Source organism: Elephas maximus, chromosome 3, assembly GCF_024166365.1.
Source record: "Elephas maximus indicus isolate mEleMax1 chromosome 3, mEleMax1 primary haplotype, whole genome shotgun sequence".
NCBI classification, from domain to species: domain Eukaryota; kingdom Metazoa; phylum Chordata; class Mammalia; order Proboscidea; family Elephantidae; genus Elephas; species Elephas maximus.
This window is the reverse complement of record NC_064821.1, coordinates 68301181-68327427: the sequence shown is the minus strand read 5'-3', so window position 1 is coordinate 68327427 and position 26247 is coordinate 68301181. Positions and strand designations below refer to the sequence as shown.

Here is a 26247-nt window from a genome sequence, read left to right as displayed (position 1 = left end):
TGTTTGTTTACCTGTACGGACATAACAAAAATGAAGCTCAGCCTGGTAATTTGTTGCCTGGGTGAGAAACCCTTTGAGACATAGGAGTAGGTCTTGAGTTATGACCAAAAATCAATTGATTAAAGACCCAGATACAGTAACCTCACCTGGGTGAAGATGGCATTTCCTTTTCCTTTGGTTTTGGTCAGATTTCTGAAAGCCCAGGAAGGAATCAAAATATTACATAAACTGTAGGAGGAAAACAAAATAAGTAAAGCAATGATTCTAGGAAGCATGGGACAAGAGGATCCAATTTTTGTGGGGCCTGAAGCTGATATAATTTGTGTGGTCCTTTATCTAGAGAAAAGAAGGGGCCTTGGGAGGGGCCATCAAGCAAAGGACTCTGAAACGTAAGCTTCATTAGCTTCACAATAAACGATTGTTTTGGTATGTGTTGTCTGCTCTTACAGATATTTGATATGTTCATAAGAATCAGTCATACTAAAACTTTAACTGCAGTTTAAAATTTTAAGGATATTTAGTTGAGTCTGTAAACAATGTTCACATACTCAAAAGGTTGGTTTCAGGTTTTATTGGCTAAAAGAATTCAATAAATTGAACATTAAACAAATAGTTGTGGATGTTCTTCTGTACATATAAGAGCCTCTCCATCAGTAATAGAGAATTCTATCAGTATTAGCCAATTCATAATGACCATTACTGGTAGAAATAATCAGGACCATATAAAACAGAAAATGACAAAAACTCCACCCAGTAACATTTGTCTTAGCCCCCCCCCACCCAAAAAAAGAAAGGAAAAAATCACATCTTATGTATAATGTTGGAAACTGCAAAAAGTCACCCTGAATCAAATTGTACTTGATAGATAATGCGCACCCATAAAACTACAGTACCAGATGTGTAAAATTGGGCATGGATCAAATTTAAACGATGAATTAAACCCTCATTGTAAAATTCGCCCAGCAAAGAATTGATCCACATACAAATAATTGTAAAAAAAGAAAAGTGGAAAAAAAATTAGAAATCACTAAATTGAACTGTATAGAAAACTGAACAGAGAATTAAGTCTCAATGAAAAATCCATCAATGTCAGAACAATTCTGATGAAAATATTTGTATTCATAAAGCGGAGGCAAAATGACCTCGGGGATTATAACTGTAGATCAAAAACATTCAGAGAGAATGCATATTGAGCACCTAGCACAGATATAATGGATGTACCTGGCACGTGGTATGTACTCAATAAACACCAGATTGTTTTAAAAGATAATTTCTCTTCTACTTACTCTTGCTGCAATTTCCCTAGCAGTCCCAAGTCTGGGAATAATGAACTATGCCCCTACCTGGAAGAGGGTAATTAAAGAAATCCCTTCTATGTGACAGGAAGACTCCCAATTAAAACCAAACCTTGAGAGATGAAATTACTACACACACACCAAAAAAAGGGAAACACTATTTTAATGCTGATTCAGACCTGAACCCTCTATTCAACTTACCTGCTCATGGAGGTGTTGAAAAGATGTGAAATCATATTTTGATGGTTATTATGCTCTAAGTTAAGACATTCTGGCTTCACTTTGGATTTTATTTTTAAGCGTATACTCTCCTCAGCTGAATTTATAACTAGTTGAACCCGAAATGAGGTAGATTAACCTAACATCTTAAATTTCCCAGAATAGTCTTAATTCATAACATTTTATCCTAATATTCCCATAAATATGCTTTTACTTGTCATACTATGTATGTTCTAATCACTTTAGGATTAATATAATAATGTCATCTCGTTTCTGCCTCAGACTTCTGTCTTTGGCTATATCTTGTTTAATTCTCAGTGATGGTTTGGAAGCTTACAGAATTTATATAAGAAAGAGATGACACACAAGCAACATCTGGCTCCCAAGTATCTTTTGTTTGGCCCACACGGTCTTGAGACAGAATTAGGCTGAAGCAGACTGGTTGGGCCCCCAGCACATAGACTGGGAAAAGGTCGAACAGGACAGACAGTAGAATAAACAACCTGACCTACTGGCACTGGTGCAACCATAACCCACCGCCTGGAGATTAGAACGGAACGCACAGGCCCTGTGGGGCAGAATGTTTCAGCTGCGGGGTGACACGAACTGAAATGTTCTAGGATGTTGCAAATAAATTGTTGATGTAGAGCTTGCAGGTCTCCACAGGTGCAGAGCACATGCAAAAGAAGTTAAGAGTGACCACTGTTTGGCCTTCCCGAGCCCGCAGAAGCGGGCGATGTGACAAAGAAAACCAGTGCGCCTGTATCACATCCCATAATGAGTCATGTCAAGGGGAACCAAAGGACTTCCATCTTGAAGAAGTGCCACATGTGCACCTGCATTTACCTAACCCAACCCTTCCTCAGAAATCTCCGCCCTTTCCCCCGAAAACCTCATGAATAAACATCAATACCCCTCCTTGTCTAAACCCTTAAATAGTTGGCTCTTAGGCAAATCGGGGAGACAGTCTCTCCGAAGGTTCTAGCCCATACTGTTTCCTTTTGCTAGCTGCCGGCAAAATTAATTTGCTTGTGTGACTCCAGGCTGCTTCAAATAGTCTTATTGGGCGTCACGGATCTGGTTGGGTTCAACTGAGATAGGGGCCCTGGGTAACAGTCTTTTTTAAATGATTAATTTGCAAAAGCTTACGGTTCAAAAATTTTCACATAAAAATCCAGATATCTGGCTTCTACTAAAAAGCTGGCAACACTGGGCTCATACTCTTTATATATCAGTAACGATTTATCATTATGCTTAGGTGGTTATTCGTCTTACTCTGGTGAAAAAAAGTGAAAATTTAGTTCCTCTGTTATCCAGTCCATTACATTTACGGTTTTACTGACTGTCCCCAGTGGTCATTTAAGCGTGTGACCCAGTTCTGAGATGTTCTAGGAGGTATAGTAATTGCACTGGTTGATGGAATCAGACTTGCTGGCTTTGGATGCAGACTCAGTTTTCTCTTCTGTAAAATGGGGGTGTCCTAGGGTAAAATTACCAGAAAGTGATAGTAAAGCAAAAAGAAAGGTTTTATTCAGCATATTTTTGAAGGCACAAAAGTGGAAAATGGGCATGCATGCTGCCAGAGCCATGTCTGCCCAAGTCCAAGGAATATTACAGAATCATCAGTATATATTAACATTATGAATGGATAAAATCGCTGAAAGCTTCATCTTTTCACATACTGGCTAAAAACTGCTAAATTATCATGATTCTACGTTTTAAATTGTTTTTCTTAATAATCATTGGTAGGGGTTTCAGTGATGACAGTCAGAAGAGTCTTCATTGGTCCAACAACTCCTACTATTTACTAAACCCTAATAAAAAGACATAAGAGTGGAACATGTGTGGGTCTTTAGTGCTGCGTGTATGTGAGAGTTTCCCTAAAAGACGTTTTCCAAGATTGTCCTAGCTATTGTTTTTATACCTCAGGGCCCAGTTGATGTGTCCTTAGGAGTCCAGCTCCAGCTAGGTTGAATTCTTTATGCTCAAGGACAGGAAATAACGGCTTCAATTTTATCTCCTAAATGAGGAGACAATAACACTACCTACCTTATAAAAAAAAGAAAAACCTTATAGGGTTGAGTTAATAAACGTAAAATGCTTAAGACAGTGCCTGCAATTTTATAAATGCCCAGGGACCATGTCTAGTATATTTACTGTTAAATCCCAGTGTCCAGCACAGAGCCTGGAACAGGAGGCATCAAATATTTTCAAGTAAATAAATGGAAAAAAAAAATCTAATAATCTAGTAGTGCTTAGAGCAAACCAGACATTGTCCACTGTCTATAGGAAGGGCACAATCATATTATTTGAAGAATACTGGAATATAAAATGGCTGTCTTTTGAGATGGATGTCGGGCCTGGATTTACACTGAGTTGGGGAAAGGGCATCATGGGGAAGAGGATGTAAGTGTCTTATGGCCTCGCTAGGAAGAATCACAAAAACAGAGTCGCTAAACAGGGACAGAACTTGGCTCCTTCTGGAGAAGAACAAACAATCCCACGAGGTGCTACAAGGCTACTACTGTGAGTCCCTGGGGTGTGCAAATACGCGGGTTATGAGCGCAGAAGCAAGAATTTCACCACAGCGCTTTAGGTTAGGGCGTCAAAATGGTGACAGTTTGGCGGGAACAGGAAGGCGCCCAGCAAAGGAAGTGACGTAAATGTCACTCATTTGGCAGGGGTGCGGTTATGCGGCCTAGAATTTAGAACTATTATTTTGATTGGTTGTTTTCTTGGGCCCTCTTCCGGCTTTCCGCTTCCGTCTGCTAGGCCGGTCTCGCAGCTTCCGGCCCCTCAGGGAGCAGAGAGCGAGTTTTCAGACACAGGGCCAGAGAAGACAGGAAGAAGCGTAGGATTCGCGAGCTTTGATTGGCTGAAGGTAGAAGCGTCCTGGACGCTGATTGGCTCCGTCGTTCGCGGGAAGGAGTTTGTGGCGCCAGCGAAAAGTAGATACGCTGCTGCGACAACTGTAGGGCCCTGAGGTGCCCCGCCGACTCACTAGATTGGATCCTGACGGAGTCACTACCAAAATGTGGAATAGTAAATATGGGTGGGGCGGAGGAGACTGAGAATCGCGAGGAGGATTTAGCGGGACGGAGAGCCTGGGGACGGAGAGACATGGGGAGGGGGAAGGGGCAGGAACCGGAGAGGCGGGCGGGGGAGTTCGCGGGGCGGGGAAAGGTGCTGAGGAACATTCGGGAGACGGTGGGAGTGTTTGAGAGGGGTGAGGTTTGTAAGGACTTGTGGAATTTTCAGAGGCCTGGAAAGCGGCGCAGATACTGATAGTGTTGTTTGAAACAGGTGGATTTGAAAACTATGGCAGCTCCGCCTATGGTGGCGCCGGCGGCTACACACAGTCCCCGGGGGGCTTTGGGTCGCCCACACCTACTCAAGCTGAAAAGAAATCAGTAGGTTCAAAGGGTGTTTCGTTTTATTCTATCCTGTTCTAAAGCTCGTAACTCGTCTATGAGAGAAAATTTATGCGGCATATGAAGGGTATTAAATATGAACTGGTTCGGTAATTACCGGTTATTGCTCATGTTTTCTGTAATTAGGTGCTGTAAGTTTTAAAAATGAAATCTTCCCTAATTTTGCATCCATTGTTTCCTTGGCTTTGTTTTGAAATTTATCGAAATAGCCATGAATCCGTGGGAAAACTCTGAACTTGTGTTTAATGCATATTTTGCACTCTTCATGTATTCACGTAGCCAGGAGGTGAAACACGGAATAGGGGTGGGGGGAAGAACATGGGTTTTGAAGTCAAATAGACCTGTGTTTTCTTGCTCTGACACTTTACTTGGGAGTCAGTTTTGGACTTATTAAATGGGGTTGATAATATATGCCTCACAAGGTTGGGACTTGATATGTTATATTACATAGGAGCCCTGTTGGTGCAGTGGTTAAGAGCTAGGGCTGCTAGCCAAAGGGCAATTCGAATCCACCAGCCGCTCTTTGGAAACCCTATGGAGTAGTTCTCTTTCCTGTAGGGTCGATATGAGTCAAAATCAACTATGGCAACGGGTTTCGGTATTTTTTGTTTATATTTTTATATGTACTATTTCATATAATCCTTTTTGTTTACTCCATCGTACGGCAGAGGCTCAGGGAGGTGAAGGAACTACCCAAGGTTACAAAGCTAGTAAATAGCTAAAACCAGGACAGTGCACACATGATGCTGTGCAAATCCAAATCTGGTGGGCAGCCTTTTCTCTAATTGTAATTTTCTTTTTCCCAGGAAGACCAGAGGAGATTCCAGTCTTCTAGCTTTGTCTTCCTTGGGGTTGTGAAGGAGAAAACAGGTGGATAGATACTGGTTCTCGTCCTTTTATTTATCTCAGAATCCCTAGCTCAGACTGTGTATTAAGATAGCTTAGTCACAAGTTGGGGACTCAAACCCAGAGGTCATGTTTTTGAATCTAGTGCTTTTTCTACAGTAAATTAGATAAATGTGCCTGTCTGAAATATCCCCTGTTGAGTATGAACCTGTTATATTTGGTTGAACCAAACTAAGAGCCAGTATGGCAAAAACGTGGATTCAGAGCCAAACAGTCCTGCAGACCTATGTTCAAATCCTAGCTGCTAAGCCCTGGACACGTTACCACCTCTTCTGTAAAATATCTATTCTTCAAGTTGTTGAAATATATAATGTATATCAGTTGCTGTCAAGTATTTTTTCATAGTTGACAATGAACCACAGGCAACTCTGACAGTACGATATGAAACCACCATTTTTATAAGGTCTGCAGGACCGTCTGGCTCTGAATCCATGTTTTTGCCACCGTTACCATACTGGCTCTTAGTTTTCTTAATACTGAAGACGTGATGAGAATCTCAGCTGTGATAGGTGAAAACAGAAAATATAGTACATTATTTGTGAGAGAAAAATCCTGGGGCCTGTGTAGATTCTACGTTTGTGAATACTGATGTATCATAACTTCACCTGTGGATACAATAAAGTAAAATGGGAAAACATACTAGATTCCTTCACATCCTTTTGAAGGTTATTGCAGGTATGAGCAGTGAGGAGCAATAGTTAATAAAACTGCTAATGCTGAGTGCTTATGATGTTCCAGGCAATATTCTAAGTATATTACCATATTATTGCATTTAATTTTCCTGACTTTATCATTCCCAGTTGAACAGCTGAGGAAACTAATGTGCATATGAGTTAAGAAACATGTCCAAGAGCACACTACTCTTGAGTGGTTGTTGTTGACTGCATTCGGGTTGTAACCTTAACCCCCAAGCTTAGTCTCCTTCCTTCGTGACATAGCGGTTAGCTAGGCTTACTTCATACCAATTCCGGGTACTCATCGTTCAAAATTATGCTTCAGCAAAGTGAAACATTGCCAGCAGCATGAATCTTTAAGTCAAAGCTGGGACTGCTAAATCCATGAAGTCTATTATGTTCTGTCTTACAGTTATTAAGTTACTTTTTATTGATTTTGGAAAGGAAGGATTCTAATGTTTAATCTTCCGTGGCTTTTCTGCCTCATACATAGTCCCTCTGTGAGCCCTTAGACTAGAATGCCCGTCCTTTACCCACTGTTTTTCCACTATCAAAATTCTCATGCATCAAAGTCCAGCTCAAATGCTGGAGAGACTTTTTGAAATTCCCTAGGCAGAATTAGTGAGTTTTTCTGAGATGGCATAGCATGTGTAATTCTGTAGTATATCAAGATCAGGTTTGTTGTTTACATTTGTATCTTCCCTAAATTAGGAGTTACTCAAGGGCAAATTCTACCCCATCTTTATATTATTCGGTTTACCTTGGTAGGCAGAAATAAGAGTTTACAGTATTGCCAGGCTGTGGTAGGGTGTGATTTGAGTGTCCTCACTGAACATGCTTCTGCCATCCTCATTCTGTTTCTTCCCTTTAAGATGTCCAGTGTGGTGACTGTCACAACATCTTCCCTAAAGGAAGCTATACTTTTTAACTTTTTGTTGTATTTTATCCAAGGCCTGGAGCAATTCTCTCTAAAGTGCTGCCTCTCCTGGGCATTTTCAGACCTTTTCCCAATAACATCTCATCTTGTTGGTGGCTTGAATACCAACTCTAGCCTGCCTCCAGCCTGAGGCTGGGGTTTCCTCTTAGAGCTGTCTCTGGCAGCACGTTACGCTTTCATATGCTGTCGCACTCTGGCTGCCTCATTGTGGTGAATTCCCAGTGCAACATGAACTTACCCATTCACGAGGAGCTTGAGATTCAGACAAACTTAATATGAATTCTTATTCTGGTATTTATTAGCTATATGACCTTGGTTTCCATCTCTGTAGAGCAGGGTTAATGAGCTTCGTTTTGAAGCTTTGATGTTATATACATGTAAAGTGCTTGGCATGTACCTGTTGCCATTGATTTGATTCTGACTCACGGTGACCGTATAGGACAGAGTAGAACTGCCTTAAAAGGTTTCTAAAGCTGTAAATCTTTACGGAACCAGACTGCCCCATCTTCTGCAGAGCGGCTGGTGGGTTCAAACCCCTGACCTTTTGGTTAGCTGAGTGCTTAACCGTTGTACCACCAGGGCTCCTTAACACTAAACCCACCTAGTGCCATCGAGTCAATTCCGACTATAACCCACCAAAACCAAACCCACTGCCTTCAAGTCAATTCTGACTCATAGCGACCCTAAAGGACAGACTAGAACTGTCCACAGAGTTTCCAAGGCTGTAAATCTTTAGGGAAGCAGACTGCCACATATTTCTCCCGTGGAGTGGCTGGCGGGTTCCAGCTGTCAACTTCTCAGTAGCCAAGTGCTTTAACCACTGTGCCACCAGAGCTCCTTCCTTAACACCATAAAGCTAAAAAACTTGTCATCAAGTCAGTTCTGACTCGTAGGGACCCTATAGGACAGAGTAGAACTGCCCCATGGGGTTTCTAAGGAGCGGCTGGTGGATATAAACTGCCAGTGTTTTGGTTAGCTCTTAACCACTGTGCCGTCAAGGCTCCCTTAATACCATAGCAGGTGTTAAATGAGTGGTAGTTATTCTTTTCTTAATTGAATTTATGCATACTTTTTCTTTTTAGAGAGCCCGAGCCCAGCACATTGTACCCTGTACCATATCCCAGCTGCTTTCTGCCACTCTGGTTGATGAAGTGTTCAAAATTGGCAATGTTGAGATTTCACAGGTATGTAAAAGAATTTGTGGAAGAGTCATTTAATCATGTGAAGAATGTAGTAAGACTTATTTTTTATGTAAGTTTTAAAAAAATATGTAAGTCTGACAACTTGTGCAAGGCAAGGTCATGGAAGCTCCATGGACATATCCAAACTCCCTGAGGGACTAAATTTCTGGGCTAAGGGCTATGGGAACCATGGTCTTGCGGAACATCTAGCTCAACTGGCATAACACAGTTTATAAAGAAAATGTTCTACGTTCTACTTTGGTGAGTAGCGTCTGGGATCTTAAAAGCCTATGAGCGACCCTCTAGGATACTCCACTGGTCTCAACCCTTCGGGAGCAAGGAAAAATGAAGAAAACTCTCACCCCTTCGGGAGCAAGGAAAAATGAAGAACTAAAGATACAAAGGAAAGATTAGTCCAGAGGACTAACAGACCACATCTACCACGGCTGCCACCCAACTGAGTCTAGAACAACTAGATGGTTCCCGGCTACCACCACTGACTGTTCTGATAGGGATCACAGTAGAGGGTCCCAGACAGAGCTGGAGAAAAACGTAGAACAAAATACTAACTCAAAAAGATAGACCTGACTTGCTGGCCTGACAGAGACTGGAGAAACCCCAAGAGTATGGATCCCGGACACCCTTTCAACTCAGGAATGAAGTCACTCCTAAGGTTTACCCTTCAGCCAAAGATGGGACAGACCCATAAAACAAACTAAGACTAAAGGGGCACAGCTCTGGGGCAAGGACTAGAAGGCAGGAGGAGACAGGAGAGCAGGTAATAGGGAACCCAAGTTTGAAAATGGAAAGTGTTGACGTCATGGGGTTATTAACCAATGTTGTAAAATAATGTGTTCTATTTTATTTAATTTAATTAATTTTTTATTGTGCCTTAAGTGCTTTACAAATCAAGGCAGACTCTCGTACAAAAACTTACATACACCAGCTGTGTGCTCCTAGCTGCTCTGCCCCTAATGAGACAGCACACTCCTCCTCTCCACCCTCTATTCCCCGTCTCCATTCAGCCAGCTCCTGTCCCCCTCTGCCTTCTCACTTCCAGACAGGAGCTGCCCACATAGCCTCATGTTTCCACTTGAGCCAAGAACCTCGCTCCTTACAAATATTATTTTCTGTCTTATCGTCCAGTCCAATCCCTGTTTGAAGAGTTGGCTTCAGGAATGGTTCCAGTTTTGGGCTAACAGAAAGTCCGGGGACTGTGACCTCTAGGGTCCCTATAGTCTCAGTCAGACCATTAAGTCTGGTCTTTTTACAAGAATTTGAGATCTGCATCCCACTGTTCTCCTGCTCCACCAGGGATTCTCTGCTGTGTTCCCTGTCAGGGCAGTCACGGATTGTAGCCGGGCACCGCCTAGTTCTAGTCTCAGGCTGATGTAGTCTCTGATTTATATGGCCTTTTCTGTCTCTTGGGCTCATAATTACGTTGTGTCTTTGATGTTCTTCATTCTCCTTTGCTTCAGGTAGGTTGAGACCAATTGATGCATCTTAGATGGCTACTTGCTAGCGTTTAAGACCCCAGATGCCACTCTCCAAAGTGGGGTGAAGAATGTTTTCTTATGCCAATTGATCTAGATGTCCCCTGAAACCATGGTCCCCAGACCCCCATCCCTGCTAGTCTGGCCTCGAATCATTCGGTTGTATTCAGGAAACATCTTTGCTTTTGGTTTAGTCCAGTTGTGTTGACCTTTCCTGTATTGTGTGTTGTCTTTCCTTTCACCTAAAATAGTTCTTTTCTACTATCTAATTATGTACTAACTTTTCAATGAGAAACCAGTTTGTTCTGTAAACCTTCATCTAAAGTACAATAAAAAATAAATAAGTAAATAAATACAAGTTTTGCTTTGATTCCCAGGAAAACCAACCTTTTTTCTTCTGACCTAGGTCACTATCGTGGGGATAATTAGACATGCAGAAAAGGCACCAACCAACATTGTTTACAAAATAGATGACATGACAGCTGCACCCATGGATGTTCGCCAGTGGGTTGACACAGATGTAAGTGGTTGTTTTTGAATCAGGGCTGGGTTACTTTGGGACTTCAAAGATGCTGAACTTTTATATAGTCTAACTTTTTAAGTTGTTTTTGTTTTAAGAATAATACGTAAGCAAGACATCCTAAAGAGAACCCTAAAATAAAAGGTTAATAGATTGGATTACATAAAAGTTTTAAACTTCTAAACTTCCCAAATACTAAAAACAAAGTTAAAAAGCAAGTGACAAGAGACACTAGAATGTAAACTACATGAGACCAGGCATTTCATCCTGTTCACCACTGTATCCCCACCATCAGGAACAGTGCTTTTAACCTGAGTTAATATTGTTTAGATGAATGGGAAAAGTATGTGTAACGTATTACAAACATTTTTAAATTTTCATTAGTAAAAGCTCTTACAAACAAATGTAGCTGCACCTTAGAAAAATGGGCAAAGAAGATGCACAAATAATTCATAAGAGACAAAGGGCAAATAGCAGCAACAAGAATGTTCATCAGCATACTAGTTAACAGAAGCAGGTTTAATAAACATCAAGACACCGTTTTTATCTTACTAAATGGGTACAGGAAAAAAGAATGACAATGTCTAGCTCTGGTGAGAGCAGCAGCTAGAATAGTGCCTGGCACTTGGTAGACACTTAATAAATATTTGTTGAATGATTTGTTGTTATTTTCTAGGAAAGTGGGTACCGTCCTACCCATTGGTATAACCTGTCTCAGAAATCAGCCTGTATCAAAATCGTCAGTCATAAAGATGTTGCCACTCCTAGGGGTTTACATTAAGGAAATAATCTAAAATGTGTAAAAGTCAACTATAAAAATGTTGATTTGTAGCATTGTTTATAATAATAAAATCTGAAGCAATCTTAGAATGCTAGCAATGGGGATTATTAAGTAAATCATGTTATCTTTATAAAATACATCAAATGATGTGGAAATGTATGTATTGTCACAGAGCAGTGTTTACCATAAATTCTTGGAGGGGAAAAGCATGCTACGAGATAGTATGCATGGTATGATCCCATATTTTCAGAGCAGCATGTATATGAGTATATACCTGTAGAAAAAAATACACTGAAAGACTGTGCCTTTTTTTTTTTAATTGGGCAGAAGGCACCTTGTTTTTTTTTTTATTCTTGTTTTAAAAATATGTTCATTACAGAAAGTTTGGTTAATAAAGAAAAACTTTGTTATTTTTACTTCAGCACAAGAAAGCTGTGGAGAATTAACTTGGTAGCTGCTTCCCCTCAGAAAAATAGAAGTTAATTCATTCAGCAGATACTACTGGCATACCTATTCTGAACCAGACAGTGCTTGATTCCAGGAATACAAAGAGTAGAAAGATAGTCCCTGCCATTAAGTGGGGAGATAGATACTACAGTTGCCTAATACCACCTGCTCATATAAAATGCCCCATGCTTACTTGTATAATTTTGTTAATTTAAAAATTCCCTGAAATTCCACCTTGCAGAAATGACTACTGTTACAGTCCATTTTGGTAAATACCTTTGAGACATCTCTCCCTGCATATCTATAAATTCAGGTGTATGTATACAGTTTTATGTGAAAGGGATAATACAATATGCAGCTGCCCTATAACCTGCTCTTTTCACTGAAAACTGTTGTGAAACTGATTTCTTAATAAATACAGATTTGTGTCATCATTTTTAGTGACTGCCTATTCCATTGTAGGGATACATTATCCCTTAAGAGTAGACTCAATCAGGGAGCACTTGGTTTGTTTCCAATTATTTGCTATTATAGATGTTGCCCTGATGAGTATCTTTTTGTATGCGTCTTTTCGTGAGTTTGGGTGGTTCTCCTTAAGTTGAATTCCTAAAAGTAGGTTTTCTGGAGGGAAACATTAAGTTTTACTTTTTTAACATTTATACTTTTACTTTTTTCCTGTCTTTCATGAAAGTATCAATTTGCATTTAAACAATACATGAGAGTGTTCAGTTCCCCATACCCTAACAGTGGATTCTGTGAATCTTCTAAATTTTTGCAAATATGATAGTTCGAAAAAAATCCAGTCTTGTCAATGAGAATTTCTCATTTTTTATTTGTATTTCTTTGGTTTTAGCGAGATTGAATTTTTTTTAGTATTTTTAATGTTCATTGATTTTTTTCCTTTTTTTTTAAGTATGTTTAATGTTCATTGGGAGCCCCGGTAGTGTAGTGGTTAAGAGCTCAGCTGCTAACCAAAAGGTTGGCAGTTCAAATCCACCAGATGCTCCTTAGAAACTCTATGGGGCAGTTCTACTCTGTCCTGGAGGGTCTCTCTATGTCAGAACTGACTTGAGGGCGTCTGACAACAGCAACAGGGTTCATTGTGATTTTTGTCAGTTCTCTCTTTTAAGTTCTTTGATTTTACCTCCCTTACCTGGCCCTCGGACTCTATTTATTTTTGTTTATAAGAGCTTGAAAAATATTAACCTTTCATAATAATTATGCAAAGTTTCTTTAGTTTTTGTCTTCTGACTTTGAAAAGTTTTCTGTAATCTCAAATTATTTTTTGTAATTGTTCATATTTTCTATTATATATGGTTTCTTTTTTTTAAACAATTAAATCTTTGATCCATTTAAAATATATTTTGGTAAAAGGAAGAAAATAGAGATCCACTTTTACTTTTCCCAAGTGGTTTTAAGATGTTCTCAGTGGGATTACAGAGTTTTGTCTGTGGTATAAAGCCAGCTGTATAAATAATAGATATAGTGAAATGCAAAAAAAATATGTTGATTATCTCCAGGTGATAGGAATATTTTTTATTTTTAAATACGTATACTTTATTTTCTAGTTTTTTTGTTATTGTTGAAAATATATACAGCAGAACATATGTCAGTTTAACAATTCAGTGACATTGATTACGTTCTTCAAGTTGTGCAACCATTCCTACTCTGCTTTTCTGAGCTGTTCAACTCTCATTGACATAAACTCACTGCCCCCTAAGTTTCCTGTCTAATATTTCAAGTTGCTGTTGTGAATTTGATCCCATTAAAACAGCACAGTGCTCAAGGCAGACATTCTTTACTTAAAATTTTTCTCTAATTTTTATCATGTTTAAAGAAGACTTCAGGGGATTTTTTGCTTTAAGGTTTAAAGATTATCTCAGAGCAATAGTTTCAGGGGTTCGTCCGGCCTCCATGGCTCCAGAATGTCTGGATTCCATGAAAATTTGCAGTTCTGTTCTGCATTTTTCCCCTTTTGATCAGAATTTTTCTGTAGAATCCTTGTTCAAAATGTTCAGTAATGATAGCTGGGCACCATCCAGTTCTTCTGGTCTCGTGGCAAAGGAGGCAGTTGTTCATAGAGCAATTAGCCACACTTTCCATTTCCTTCTCCTACTCCTGACTCGCCTTTCTTTGTTGCTCCAGGTGAATGGAGACTAGTTATTATACCATTTTCCAGTTTTTTTTTTTAATCGTGTATTTTATAATAGAAAAGAACTTTAAAAATCAGCTAATATTTTTCCTTATAAATAATATCTGCATATTCTACAGAAATATGAAAATCATTTGTAATTTTCTCTGTTAACATTTTGGTGTGTATTTTACCCCACATGGGATCACACTGTATGTACAGTTTTGCAGTCAACTTTCTTTCTTCATGGCTGGTCTTCTTAGACTATAAATAGGATTCTACAATATCATTTTTAATAGTTATGTAATATCCCATTATATGAATGTGTGCCTATTGTTAGATATTTAGGTTAGTTTAAATTTTTTAGTGATCTAAACTACGATAAATACTACAGTTAAATCTTAATGCACATTCTTTTAATAATTTCATTAAGTTCCCAAAAGTAGAATTGTGCCAATAAATATTTCCACAAGAAAGATTATGTGCCTGAAAGCACTGGAGGAGTTTTTTTTTTTTTTTGTATGATGTGCATAAAGTAGAATTTTGGAATTGAAAATTACCTTTAGAAATATTTTTGTTATAATTCCCGATTTTACAAAACAGTAAAATCCAAAAAGGCAAAGCAGACTAGGTAGTTGGTGCCATATTAGTTCTTCTAGTTTATAACATTCTGTTCATAATTTAGAAATTTTAAAGAGGCTTTTACCAACGTTGCTGAAAACTTTGTGATATGATTGTATTTTTGTCTGTTAGGATCCAAGTGGTGAAAACACTGTGGTTCCTCCAGAAACATATGTGAAAGTGGCTGGCCACCTGAGATCTTTTCAGGTAAAGTCAGAATAAAGCGACAGTTAAAATATTTTTGGGTCAAGCATTTCCTGGGTTTACGTCTGAGTTTAGGATACTTAAGACTTAGTCTCTCCATGTTTAATGGGAGGATATTGAAGTTTTTTCATCATTTTTAAGAAGAAAATAACTGTTTTTCAGCTTAATGTAATACAGATAGGTAGGAAAAAAACAGGATCTTCGCCTGCAGTTTCCAGCTGTGAGTTCATTAGGTGTAGAAAGGAAAACACTGAATTTGAAGTCAGGAGACAAGACTGCTTGGTAGTGTAACCCTGAACAAGTCGTTGAACATCTCTGAGCTGGTTTTGTTTGTTTGATCCCCCATGATTAACTGTATTTGGATTGACCCTGAGTTAAAATTACTATATAACACACATTTTTTTCCACCTTGGCAAAATATCATTACCAGAAAAGAACCACATCTTTTGACATGAAATTGACTTGAATGTGCTTGTCTTTTATTCATGTCTTTCTCTTTTATTTTAATAGAACAAAAAAAGCCTGGTAGCCTTTAAAATCATGCCCCTGGAGGATATGAATGAGTTCACCGCACATATCCTGGAAGTAGTCAATGCACACATGATGCTCAGCAAGTCTAACAACCAGGTGAGTGCCTTCACGGTAGGACTTTTCTCTCTTCTCTAGAAGAACATAGACTGCTTTTGTGCTCTAGCTTTGATTTCCTTGACACTTTGAAGATTGAGTCAAAAGGTATCAGTCAGTCGTCAAAACATTTTCTTCATGGGCTCGCTATTTTATTTCATTTCAGATGAAGCACTCATGTTTCTGTCAGAATTGCTGTTCCTTTAAATGACCCCACTGGCTGAGACATCTAGGGCCTAACACAGCCTTCAGATATGGATACATAATGATAGTGTGAGCTCTTAGCTACGGGATTTCAGATCATATTTAGAAAAAACCCCAACTAGGAAGTTTTGCTGCTTTCCTTCCTACCTATTGGCATGATGAAAAGTTGTGCACCATAATTTTATCTCTGAAATTGTATTTCTTGGTTCATACTGAAATTACTCCATAGCATTATTTTCTGGTCTGTGAATTCAGCCCAGCAGGTTCATCTAGAACCACGCAAAGAGTTTGTTGATTCTAGTGTTAGAAAGTCTTCAGATAGTTCTGGTGGCAGATTGAAGGATTGGGTACAGCAGGAGAGACTGGAGATTGATGAGCCATTAAGAATGTTCTACCATCCTACTCTATGCCAAGTGCTTTGTTAAGCACTGGAAAGTACAGAGATAAATTAACTTATTCATTCCTTCGTTTGAACAATATTTACTGAGCCTATATATATCAATCATTATTCTAGGCCCTTGGAATACAGCAGTGAACAAGATAAAGTCTCTGCCTCACACTTACATTCTCGAAGAAAAATGGGTGATAATCAAGAAAACAAATAAATACTTTTAGGTAGGTATAGGTGCTCTGAGATAAAGCAGAGCAGGGGAAGAGAGTGAGGGAGAGGAGGGAAGGTACAATTTTAGAGAGGGGTCAGGATAGTGCTGTCTGAGGAGGAGACATCTGAACAAGAACATGAATAAGATGAGGGAACAAATAGTGCAGATACTTGGGTGACGAGCATTCCAAGCAGAGGGAAAAGAACATGCAGAAGTCATGGGCTAGAGCAAGCGTGATACATCTGAGGCCAGCGAGAAGGCCAGGGTGCCTGGAGTGAAGTGAGTGATCAAATGGTAGAAGAAGTGGTGAGGAAACAGCACCAGGTCATGTAGGGCTTTATAGGCCGTGGTTGAGTTTGAACTTCATTCTTATTGGTAGTAAGCCCCTGGAAGGTTCTGACCAGGGAGTAATGTGGTCTGATTTACCTTTTGAGAAGATCACTGGCTGCTTTATAGAGAACAGACTATGGGACATCTGAAGTAATTTAGGTGAAAAGTAGCAGCAGCTGGGGTAGGAAGTGGTTAAATTCCAATATGTTTCAAAGGTAGAGCTGGCAGGACCTATTGGTGGAATAAATAGAAGGTATAAAGAAAAGGGAGGGTTGTGGGGGAAGAACACTTTGGAAAAGGAGAGTGAGAATGGTTGCGTAGCTTAAGAATGTAATCAGTGTCACTGAATTGTACAGGTGGAAGTAGTTGAATTGGTGTTATGTTCCATGTATATTCTGAACAACAACAAAAAATAGAAAAGAAAAGGGACTGTTCAAGAATGACCCTCTAGGTTTGAGGCTTGAGCAGCTAGGTGAAGGAGCAGGTTTGGAGGGTAAAACCAAGAGTTCTGTATTAGACTTAGGAAGTATAGTATGTCAGTTAGATACCCAAGCTGAGATAAGTAGACAGTGGATATATAAGGCTGGAACGCAGATCAGGGCTAGAGATAGAACTTTGGGGAGGCATCAGTGTGTGGTGTTGTGTGCTGTCAAGTCAATTCCGACTGATATTTAAAGCCTTGGATGAGATAACTGGGAATTAAAGGTAAGAGGACTGAGCTCTGGGACACACTAACCTTTAGAAATCCGGGAGCAGAATAGGATCCAGTGAAAGTCTAAGAAGTTGCCAGGTAGACAGGAGGAAAACCAGGAAATGTGATTCAGTAGAAAGTAAGAAAAGAATATTTCAAGAAGGAGCGGGTGGAGATTGATTGTTGAGTGCTGCCTAGAAGTTAAGTAAGATACAGAGAAGTCTGTTGTTGGGTTTGGAAATGTGGAGGTCTTGATCTTCAAAAGAGAGCTTTCCCCAGGGTGGCGGGAAAAGTGGGTTAAAGAGAATAGGATTATGTGGAAAGTTTAGGGTATTTCTTTTATTAGTGTATTTCACAACATATATGTGTATCAAATATTATATGATAAAAAATGGTTTTAAAGTGAGAATGGGAGGCTAGAAAGTAGAAACTGAGCATAGACAATTATATTGAGTAAACAAGGCAATCCTTTCTTTGCTTAAAGAACTTTCATTAAGTGAAGGGGGTTCAGATCACTTAAGCAGTGTTATTGGGAAGCACAGGTATGTATTTTCTATCTTTGCCTTATCACAAGAAAGGCCCCCTGGAGAAGGTGATGCCTAAACCAAGTCTTAAAAGATACATGAGTTGGGGCATGCAACACTACACACTGATGACTCCCCCAAGTTCTGTCTGTAGCCCAGATCTGAGTTCCGGCCTTACATGTCCACTGTTCACTCAGCTCTCAGCTTGGTTATCTAATCTGAAACGGAGTAAGGTCATTTCAGCAAAGATATTCTGTGAAAAACAGCATTCAGCTCAGTATTACTGGGTCATTAAAAGTAAGACTCCTGTTTCATCAGCAGGCAGTCTGAAGGCTTCTATCCTGAAAACAAAGAACCATAATTTTTGTTTTGTTCCTTCTTTCAAGCAGTAGGCATTTAATGAACATTTGTTGAATGAATAACTGAATTATACCTGACTGGATGGCATTTGTCCTCATGTTCTACCACAGGGCACTGGACATATTTGATCCTCTGTCGTTCTTACTCAGTTCAACAGAGTAAACGCTGACTCGGCATGTACTGTCTACCAGGCACTGTGCCAAGATAAAAGGACTTGAAGGGCAAATAACGTGATGGGTGCTATGATAGGATGTGGGCCAAATGCTGTGAGAGCTGAGAAGGAAGACCATGACTAAGTTGACTTGGAGATGTTGCAGAAGGCTTTACAAACACTAGGACAATTAAGTTGGGCTTTGAAGGATGAGAAGAGTGGTTGCCAGAGAGAGAAGGGGAAGAGCCTACCATACAGGCAACAACATGTTCAGGTCAGAGGCATGTTTGAGGATGGCAAGAAGTTCAGTGCAACTGAGAAGTAAAGTGTGTTAAAAAAGAGTGGTCAAGAATAAAACATAGATTTGGAAATCTAGTTGTGATGATGGGTCTTGAATACTGTGTCTAGGAGTTCTTTTTTTTTTTTTTACCACGGTAGAGAGAGCCACTGAAAGCTTTAAGCAGAGTGTCATGATCAGAGGGGGTTATTAGTTGGTAGCAGTGTGGGGGGTTGAGTGGAGTAGGAGAGACTAGAGGCTGAGTTACCAGTAGGAGACCAAAGGTGGTAAGGATCAACTGGCTACACTGAAGATTGTATTAATAGGCTATGGTGACAGATGGTAGAAGATGAGGAAGTGGAGACTCCCAGATGACTGAGGTCTGCAGAATCGGGTTTAGGTTTACAAATTGAAATGGAATATAACAAGGCAATCAGGTTTGGTAAGGAAAGCGATGCATCTTATTTTGAAGCGTCTGTGAGATACCCAGGTGAAGATATCTAGTAGATAGATGAGAATAAAGATCTGTGGTCTAGAAGGAGGTCTGGGATGAAATTTTAGGGGAACTATCAGCCTTTGGGGGGACAGAAGAGGCTGATGAGAGAGACTGAGTATAGTTTGAGAGGTACGTGGAGAGCTAGAAGAGTATATACAGCCAGTCAGTAGATTCTTATCAAAAGGAGGAAACTCATACGGGAACCAGACTTAATTGAGACTGGGGGAGCCCTGAGTCTAATGCCCAGAAATAATCTTTAAACCTTGAACCAAAACTATCCCATCAGTCCATTGTTAAACTAAACAACAGTTTAGCCCAATTAATAAAGAATGTTTGCTTCAAGCATAGCACTAATATAAAGAAATACCTGTATAAGTGTGGTTAAGAGCTAACCAAAAGGTCAGCAGTTTGAATCCACCAGCCACTCCTTGGAAACTCTGAGGCAGTTCTACTCTGTCCTGTGGCATCGCTATGAGTCAGAATCAACTAGAGTGCGATGGATTTGGTTTTTTTTTTTTTTTAATGAGTGTAAACTGACAACAGTTTATCTAAAGCACAGATGAGAACTTTAAGGGTCAGAGAGCCAAAATTAATGGTGATGAAACAATATGGGTAGAGATAGAATGCATGGTGACATAGCGTGAGGTATGTAACCAATGTTATTGAATTGTTCATGTAGCAGTTACGAGTGGATGTATGTCTGGTTGTGTACATTACCACCAAAAAAGAAAAAAGAATTTAAAAAAAGAAGAAGAGTGGTCAGCAGTGTCAGCTTCTGAGAGGCCAGTTAGTATGCGGAGTGACAGAAACTGTTGGATATGATGTAGATTGAAAATCCTTGGTAACATTGTTGAGAACAGTTTCAGAGGTATATTTGAGGAGAATCTAAATAGTAGTAGACTAAGTAGTGATTAAAGAGAAAAGAAATAAAAATTGTGATTCTAGACTATTTGCTTTTATACTAGATAGAGACTATATAGGAGGCTGTCTTCTCGCCTGTAATGCTTTGTGCCTAGCTGGCACTCAATAAATGTGTGAGTGATTGAGCCCCAAGGAAATCATTGTAGCAGATCTCCAGGTAATTTTCATCTCCATTCCATTTTTCCTCTGGTTTCTCTACCACATCACAAAGAAAGCAAGAAGCCTAGAGGCACTTTTCTCTGTCCTTGGTATTATGTGCTTCATAAGAGTTATTTTACCTTCCTATGAAATGCTCGTTAGATAACAGATGTCCCTTCTAACGCAGGAAATTGTTACTGGGAAAACGTTGCTTAAATTGTTTTTTTATTAACTGTTTATTAATAAGCTGTTTGAAATAGTAAAGACTGTTTAATTGGTGAATTTTCTAATGCTGTGAACTTATTTTTTAACAGCCTTCAGTAGGGAGAGCACCTATCAGCAATCCAGGAATGGGTGAAGCAGGGAACTTTGGTGCAAATAGCTTCATTCCTGTAAATGGCCTCACCGTGGCCCAAAACCAGGTAAATTCCACCTAAATGGCTTCAGAAATTTGAAACACAAACAGTCCTAAATTTCAGTGTTCCCTTAATGATTCTAAGGATGTCTGAGTACCTACCTCAGTTTCTTTCCTGCAGCCTTTTTTGTAAAGGGAAGCTGGTTCATGCCTTGTTGCTAGAATTTTTGTCTTATTTGACTCTTCAGGTGTTAAATTTGATCAAAGCTTGCCCAAGACCTGAAGGATTGAACTTTGATGATCTCAAGACTCAGCTCCAGTACATGAGTGCAGTCTCAATCAAGTGAGTATTTGATTTTTATAAGCTAAACCCACTGCCGTCGAGTCAATTCCAACTCATAGCGACCCTATAGGACAGAGTAGAACTGCCCTGTAGAGTTTCCAAGAAGCGCCTGGCAGATTCAAACTGCTGACCTTTTGGTTATCAGCCGTAGCGCTTAACCACTACGCCACCAGGGTTTCCTAAGACTTCAGAATTGTACTCTTTTCACCTCACCAGTTTCCTGCTGATGAGAAACGAGTTACAAAAAACAAAACTATCTGTTAACTGCAACCTTATTAATAGAACGGAATTGGGTTTTCCATGGACAAATAGAAACAGGAGTGTCAAAGATGGTGCTCCCCATCCCAGCACTCATAAATATTTGAATACCTATTACGTACTGGGAGTATGATTTTGGGACTTAGTTTGGAGGAGTCAGGTCTTTAGCTCATGGACTTAAAATGATACAGTCCCACTGGCATTACTGTCCCCACTGTGGAGATGGTTGCATCGGGCCATCTGGACCTAAAGTCTTTAGACACTCAGACCTTCCAACACCCTTGTTCTGATCCTGTTTTAGGCAAGCAGCCTCCTGATTTCCAATGTAATGAGCTAATCAAACAGACTGAGTATTTTGGTCCTTGTGATGGTTATTTGTTATGCTAAGTCAGTTGCTATTCTAGGCCTAGATGGTAAAGAAATGCTCAGGTCTAATTCTGTTTCCCGTCCTGTAAAGTAAATAATTCCTGTCTCAGATGCTGTGATGATGGAGTATAGAATCACTGGCACATAGTAGGTACTCTATAAATTGTTACTGTTGGTATTGTGTTACTGACACTGAGGACCTTGAAGCATTTGAAGCTGTCATACTGTTCTTGGAAAGACCTTTCCTTTCCTTCATGCAGTGTCTTCTGGGGAGCTACAGCATTGATGTAGGGGGTGTGGGCTGGAGGAAAACTTTTAAAGACAACTTTTTTTTTTTTTTAATTGTTCTGTAAGTGAAAGTACAAATCAAGTCAGACTCTCATACAAAAATTTATAAACACCTTGCTGTATACTCGTAATTGCTCTCCACCTAATGAGACAGCACACTCCTTCCCTCCACTCTTTTCGTGTCCATTTGGCCAACTTCTGACCCCCCTACCCTCTCATCTTCCCTTTAGACAGGAGATGCCAACATAGTCTCCTGTGTCTATTGTCTGTTTTGTCAGAAATTAATATTGCCACTTCTGGTCTTTTTTGCTTGTTGTTTGCTTGATATATTTTTTTCCATCCTTTGAGTTCTAGTTCGTGTCTCTAAGTCTAAGATGTGTCTCTTGTAGGCAGCATATAGACGGATCATGTTTTTTATCCATTCTGCCACTCTGTCTCTTTATCGGTGCTTTTGGTCCATTTACATTCAGCGTAATTATGGATAGGTATGAGTTTAGTGCTGTCATTTTGATGTCTTTTTGTGTGTGTTGTTGACAGCTTCTTTTTCCCACTTAATTTTTTGTGCTGAGTAGTTTATCTTTTTGTATTGTTTTTTCCTCTTATTTATTGTTGTTGATTTTGTTTCTACTGAGTCTGTATTTTTTTCTTGTATTTAATTTTGATGAGTAGGATAGTCAGTCTCCTTTATGGTTACCTTAATATTTACCCCTATATTTCTAAGTTTAAACCTAACTTTTATTTCTTTATATTGCCTTGTTTTCCTCTCCATATGGAAGATCTATGACTGCATTTCTTAGTTTCTCTTTATTAATGGTTTCTTTTACATAATGACATTGCTGCTTCCCTGTTTTGAGTGTTTTTTAATCTTGATTTATTTTTGTGGCTTTCCTGTCTGGGTTAACATCTGATTGCTCTGTCCAGTATTCTAGTCTTGGGTTGATACCTGATATTATTGGTTTTCTAACCAAAGAACTCCTTTTAGTACTTCTTATAGTTTTGGTTGGGTTTTTATGAATTCCCTAAACTTCTGTTTATCTGGAAATGTCCTAATTTCACTTTCATATTTGAGAGACAGTTTTGCTGGATATATGATTCTTACCTGGCAGTTTTTTTCCTTTAGTGCTTATGTATATGTCATCCCACTGCCTTCTTGCCTGCATGGTTTCTGCCGAGTAGTCCAAGCTTATTCTTATTGACTCTCCTTTGTAGGTGACTTTTCGTTTTTCCCTAGCTGCTCTTAAAATTCTCTCTTTACCTTTGGTTTTAGCAAGTTTGATTATATGTCTTGGTGACTTTCTTTTAAAATCTACCTTATGTGGAGTTCGATGAGCGTCTTGGATAGATATCTTCTCATCTTTCACGATATTGGGGAAGTTTTCTGCCAACAAATCTTCAACTATTCTCTCTGTATTTTCTGTTACCCCTTCCTGCTCTGGTATTCCAGTCACTCCATAGGTTATTTCTCTTGATAGAATCCCATATGATTCTTAAGGTTTCTTCATTTTTTTTTTAATTCTTTTATCTGATTTTTCTTCAGATATGTTGGTGCCAAGTGCTTTATCTTCAAGCTCACCAATTCTGCCTTCCACTTGCTCAGTTCTGCTCCTCTGACTTTCTGTTGAGTTGTCTAATTCTGTAGTTTTATTGGTAATCTTCTGAATTTCTGATTGCTCCCTATGGATTCTTGGAGCTTATTAAATTCTTCCTTATGTTCTTGAATAACCTTTTTAATTTCTTAAACTGGTCTGTCTGTGTGTTCCTTGGCTTGTTCTGCATATTGTCTGATCTCCTTCCTTATGCCTTGAAGAGTTCTGTATGTTAATCTTTTTAATTCTGCATCCAGTAATTCCAAGAAGGCACCTTCATCCAGAAGATCCTTTGATTCTGTGTTTTGAGAGCTTGTTGAAGTGGTCATGGTCTGTTTCTTTATGTGGTTTGATATTGACTGTTGTCTCCGATCCATCTATAAGTTGTATATTAGTCTATTTTATGTTTGCTTACTGTATCCTAGTTTCTTGCTTTGTTTTGTTTTGACTTGCCCAAATGGGTTGCTTGAGTGAGCTAGCTTGATTATTTTCGCCTTTGGAGCTCTGATGTCCTGTCACCAGATGGCTAGAGCTGTTATCAGGTATATGAGCTTATGAGTCCATTCACTTTTCTTGTGTGGATTCAGCTGAGGTGTCCAGGTAGCTGATCATCAAGTGTGTGATACAATCTCTGTTGTACAGTCTTAGAGGGGCAGATGTGTTTGATGTAGGTACTGATACCTGATTGCAGCAGGGGGTCATGCTCTGAACAAGGTAGGGGGCTGAGAACTGTCACCCAAATGTCTCTGAGGAAAGAGCATCCCTGTTCCCTAGAGTGTATAGGTGGGTGGGTTCTGCAGACAGACCATGGGCACCCAGTGTTTTTGGTTGTAAGGACTGGGAGGTACCAGTTATCCTTGGACCCCTGTTGCGGGCGGCTGGGTGATGTGGGTAAAGCTACCGGTCCTTAGGCCCCTGATGTGGGTAGGTGAGGACCCTGTATAATAGGCAAAGCGGTGTCAAATATCAAGCACTCACTTCTCCACTGCACAGCTTAAACAGTTGCAGCCTGCCACCAAGGGCCCATTTTCCTGAAATAGGCCCACACAGGTCCATGCAGGGGGGAAAGGTATTCAAAGTCCATGGACCGTTTATGCCTGGACAGGAGCTGCTTCTGTCCTGAGCTCTCCCGGTTAGTGGAGCTTGCAAATTATCTTTTCCCCCTTATGTGAACTTATTTCTTCTCCAAGGCTGAGAGCATGACTCAGGGTGCTCATATGGGCCTATCCCAGGCCCAGGGAAGTCAACGGCCACTGAACTCGGTTTGGGTGTGGGGGGCATGGTAAAATATACACAAGTGCTTAGCTTTTGCCAAGAGTGCCATCCTTCTCTGGTTCTGGAGGTGTGAGTAGGCTGCGCAGCTGGCTGCTTCACCCTGAGGAAACTGCGGCCGAACCCTACTTACCGGCCTGCCACAGCCACACCCCAGGAATGGTGCCTAAGGGATCCCAACGATTCAGGTCCAGCAGCTTCTCTCTGCTTCTGAACCGCCTCTCTCACCCCCTGCCACACAGTCTATTTTCTGACTTTGCCTTTGATGTTCAGGGCTCCTAGCTTGTCACAAATATAATCGTTTCACTTGATTTTTTGGGCCTGTGTTGTAAGAGAGATCGCTGAAAGCATCTGGCTATTCCGCCATATTGGCCCTGCCACCCTAAAGATAACTATTTATTATAGCATATTTGTGTGCAAGCTGGATCGCAGCTTTAGATACTTGTTTCACTTGGCTTAGGCTGGTATTGAAATGAGGGTCTCTGTGTATTCTTGCCTGTACACAATTTGGGGCAAGGAATCCAAGGCAGTCTCAGTAGCCATGTCTCCATGGATAATCTCAGTTTTGCTGTTTTACTGGCATTTCTTCCTGTGAGGGCCTTTGATGAACAAAATGGCTGTGAATTCTTAGCCAAGTTAGAAAGTGGAGAGGTGAGTGAAGCTTACAAATTTAGCTTTTTCCAGAAGATGGTTTTCTTTCTTCATTGATCTGAAAATGTGCGTGTATTGTTTTCTTTTTTCTTTTCTAGGCAAGCCGTGGATTTTCTTAGCAACGAGGGACACATCTATTCTACTGTGGATGATGATCATTTTAAGTCCACAGACGCAGAATAACTAGACCTACTTGGGGACCTAAGATATTTCCTAGCTGAATCTATTTTCACAATCTGCAGCTATGCATATGTTTTTGGTCATTTGACTTCTAGGAAGTAGGTTTCATCTATAAAAAGTCTCAGCTAACATCCTTTTGAAACTTGCTGTTTATTTTTATTTTTGTTTTTTGAACCTCAGGGGAGGATGGGCAGTTGACAGGGATGTAAACCAAGGTGGAATCTTGGAAAGGCAACAGATAAGCTAGTTCAACATCAGGATAGATGGAATTGGGAGAGGGATACTACCAAAAGAATTGGGCAGTATTACTAAATAAATGCTCGCTTGGGAGCTCCTCTTCCTAAAATGTTTCTTGTTGAGAGAAAATGAACAGGACTAGAGCCCAGTGTCAGAGAGCTAGCCGAGACACCTACTAACCTCTGCCTGTTCTTTGTTTCTCACTTTGGTCACGTGGAGTTACTTTCAGAATTGCACTTTCCTTTGGCCTCTTGTCCTGACTGCTGCCAAAAGCATGTTGTATGGATGTGAGGTCCTGGAGTGACGGCCCAGCAGGGCAGAAGAGGGGAAGGAAGAAATATTACTGTGCTTTGTACTAGATAAGTGTATCCAAATGTTTAATAAAACAGTTCTTACTGCAGTAACTTGTGGAAATATTTTTTTTTTTTCTTTCTAAGCTGGTGTAATTATCATCTGAGGCAGCGTAGCATACTAAGACTTGGCTTTGAATCCGGCTGTCCCCGTTTTGAGTTAGGATCTTCAACGAGCTACATCAGCTCTGAGAACCTCCATT

General features: G+C 39.9%; 1 protein-coding gene across 2 annotated transcripts; it reads left to right on the top strand.

The window, feature by feature from the left end:
• Positions 1-4331: 4331 nt before the first annotated feature.
• Positions 4332-26094, top strand: RPA2 (replication protein A2). Of its 2 annotated transcripts, XM_049878440.1 has the most exons (9): positions 4332-4556; positions 4818-4924; positions 8545-8646; positions 10543-10656; positions 14769-14843; positions 15351-15467; positions 20473-20580; positions 20762-20856; positions 25376-26094. In XM_049878440.1, exons 1-9 carry the CDS (start codon positions 4547-4549, stop codon positions 25458-25460), a joined length of 813 nt encoding a protein of 270 aa, XP_049734397.1. In that variant the 5' UTR covers positions 4332-4546; the 3' UTR covers positions 25461-26094. The 2 variants fall into 2 exon arrangements, with proteins under 2 accessions (XP_049734397.1, XP_049734398.1); XM_049878441.1 differs by lacking the exon at positions 4818-4924.
• Positions 26095-26247: the final 153 nt, after the last annotated feature.

Coding starts and splice junctions, on each gene's coding strand:
- RPA2 (XM_049878440.1), top strand. Junction 4,925..8,544: donor CTCAAGCTGAAAAGAAATCA/GTAGGTTCAAAG, acceptor TTTTCTTTTTAG/AGAGCCCGAGCCCAGCACAT. Junction 14,844..15,350: donor GCCACCTGAGATCTTTTCAG/GTAAAGTCAGAA, acceptor TTATTTTAATAG/AACAAAAAAAGCCTGGTAGC.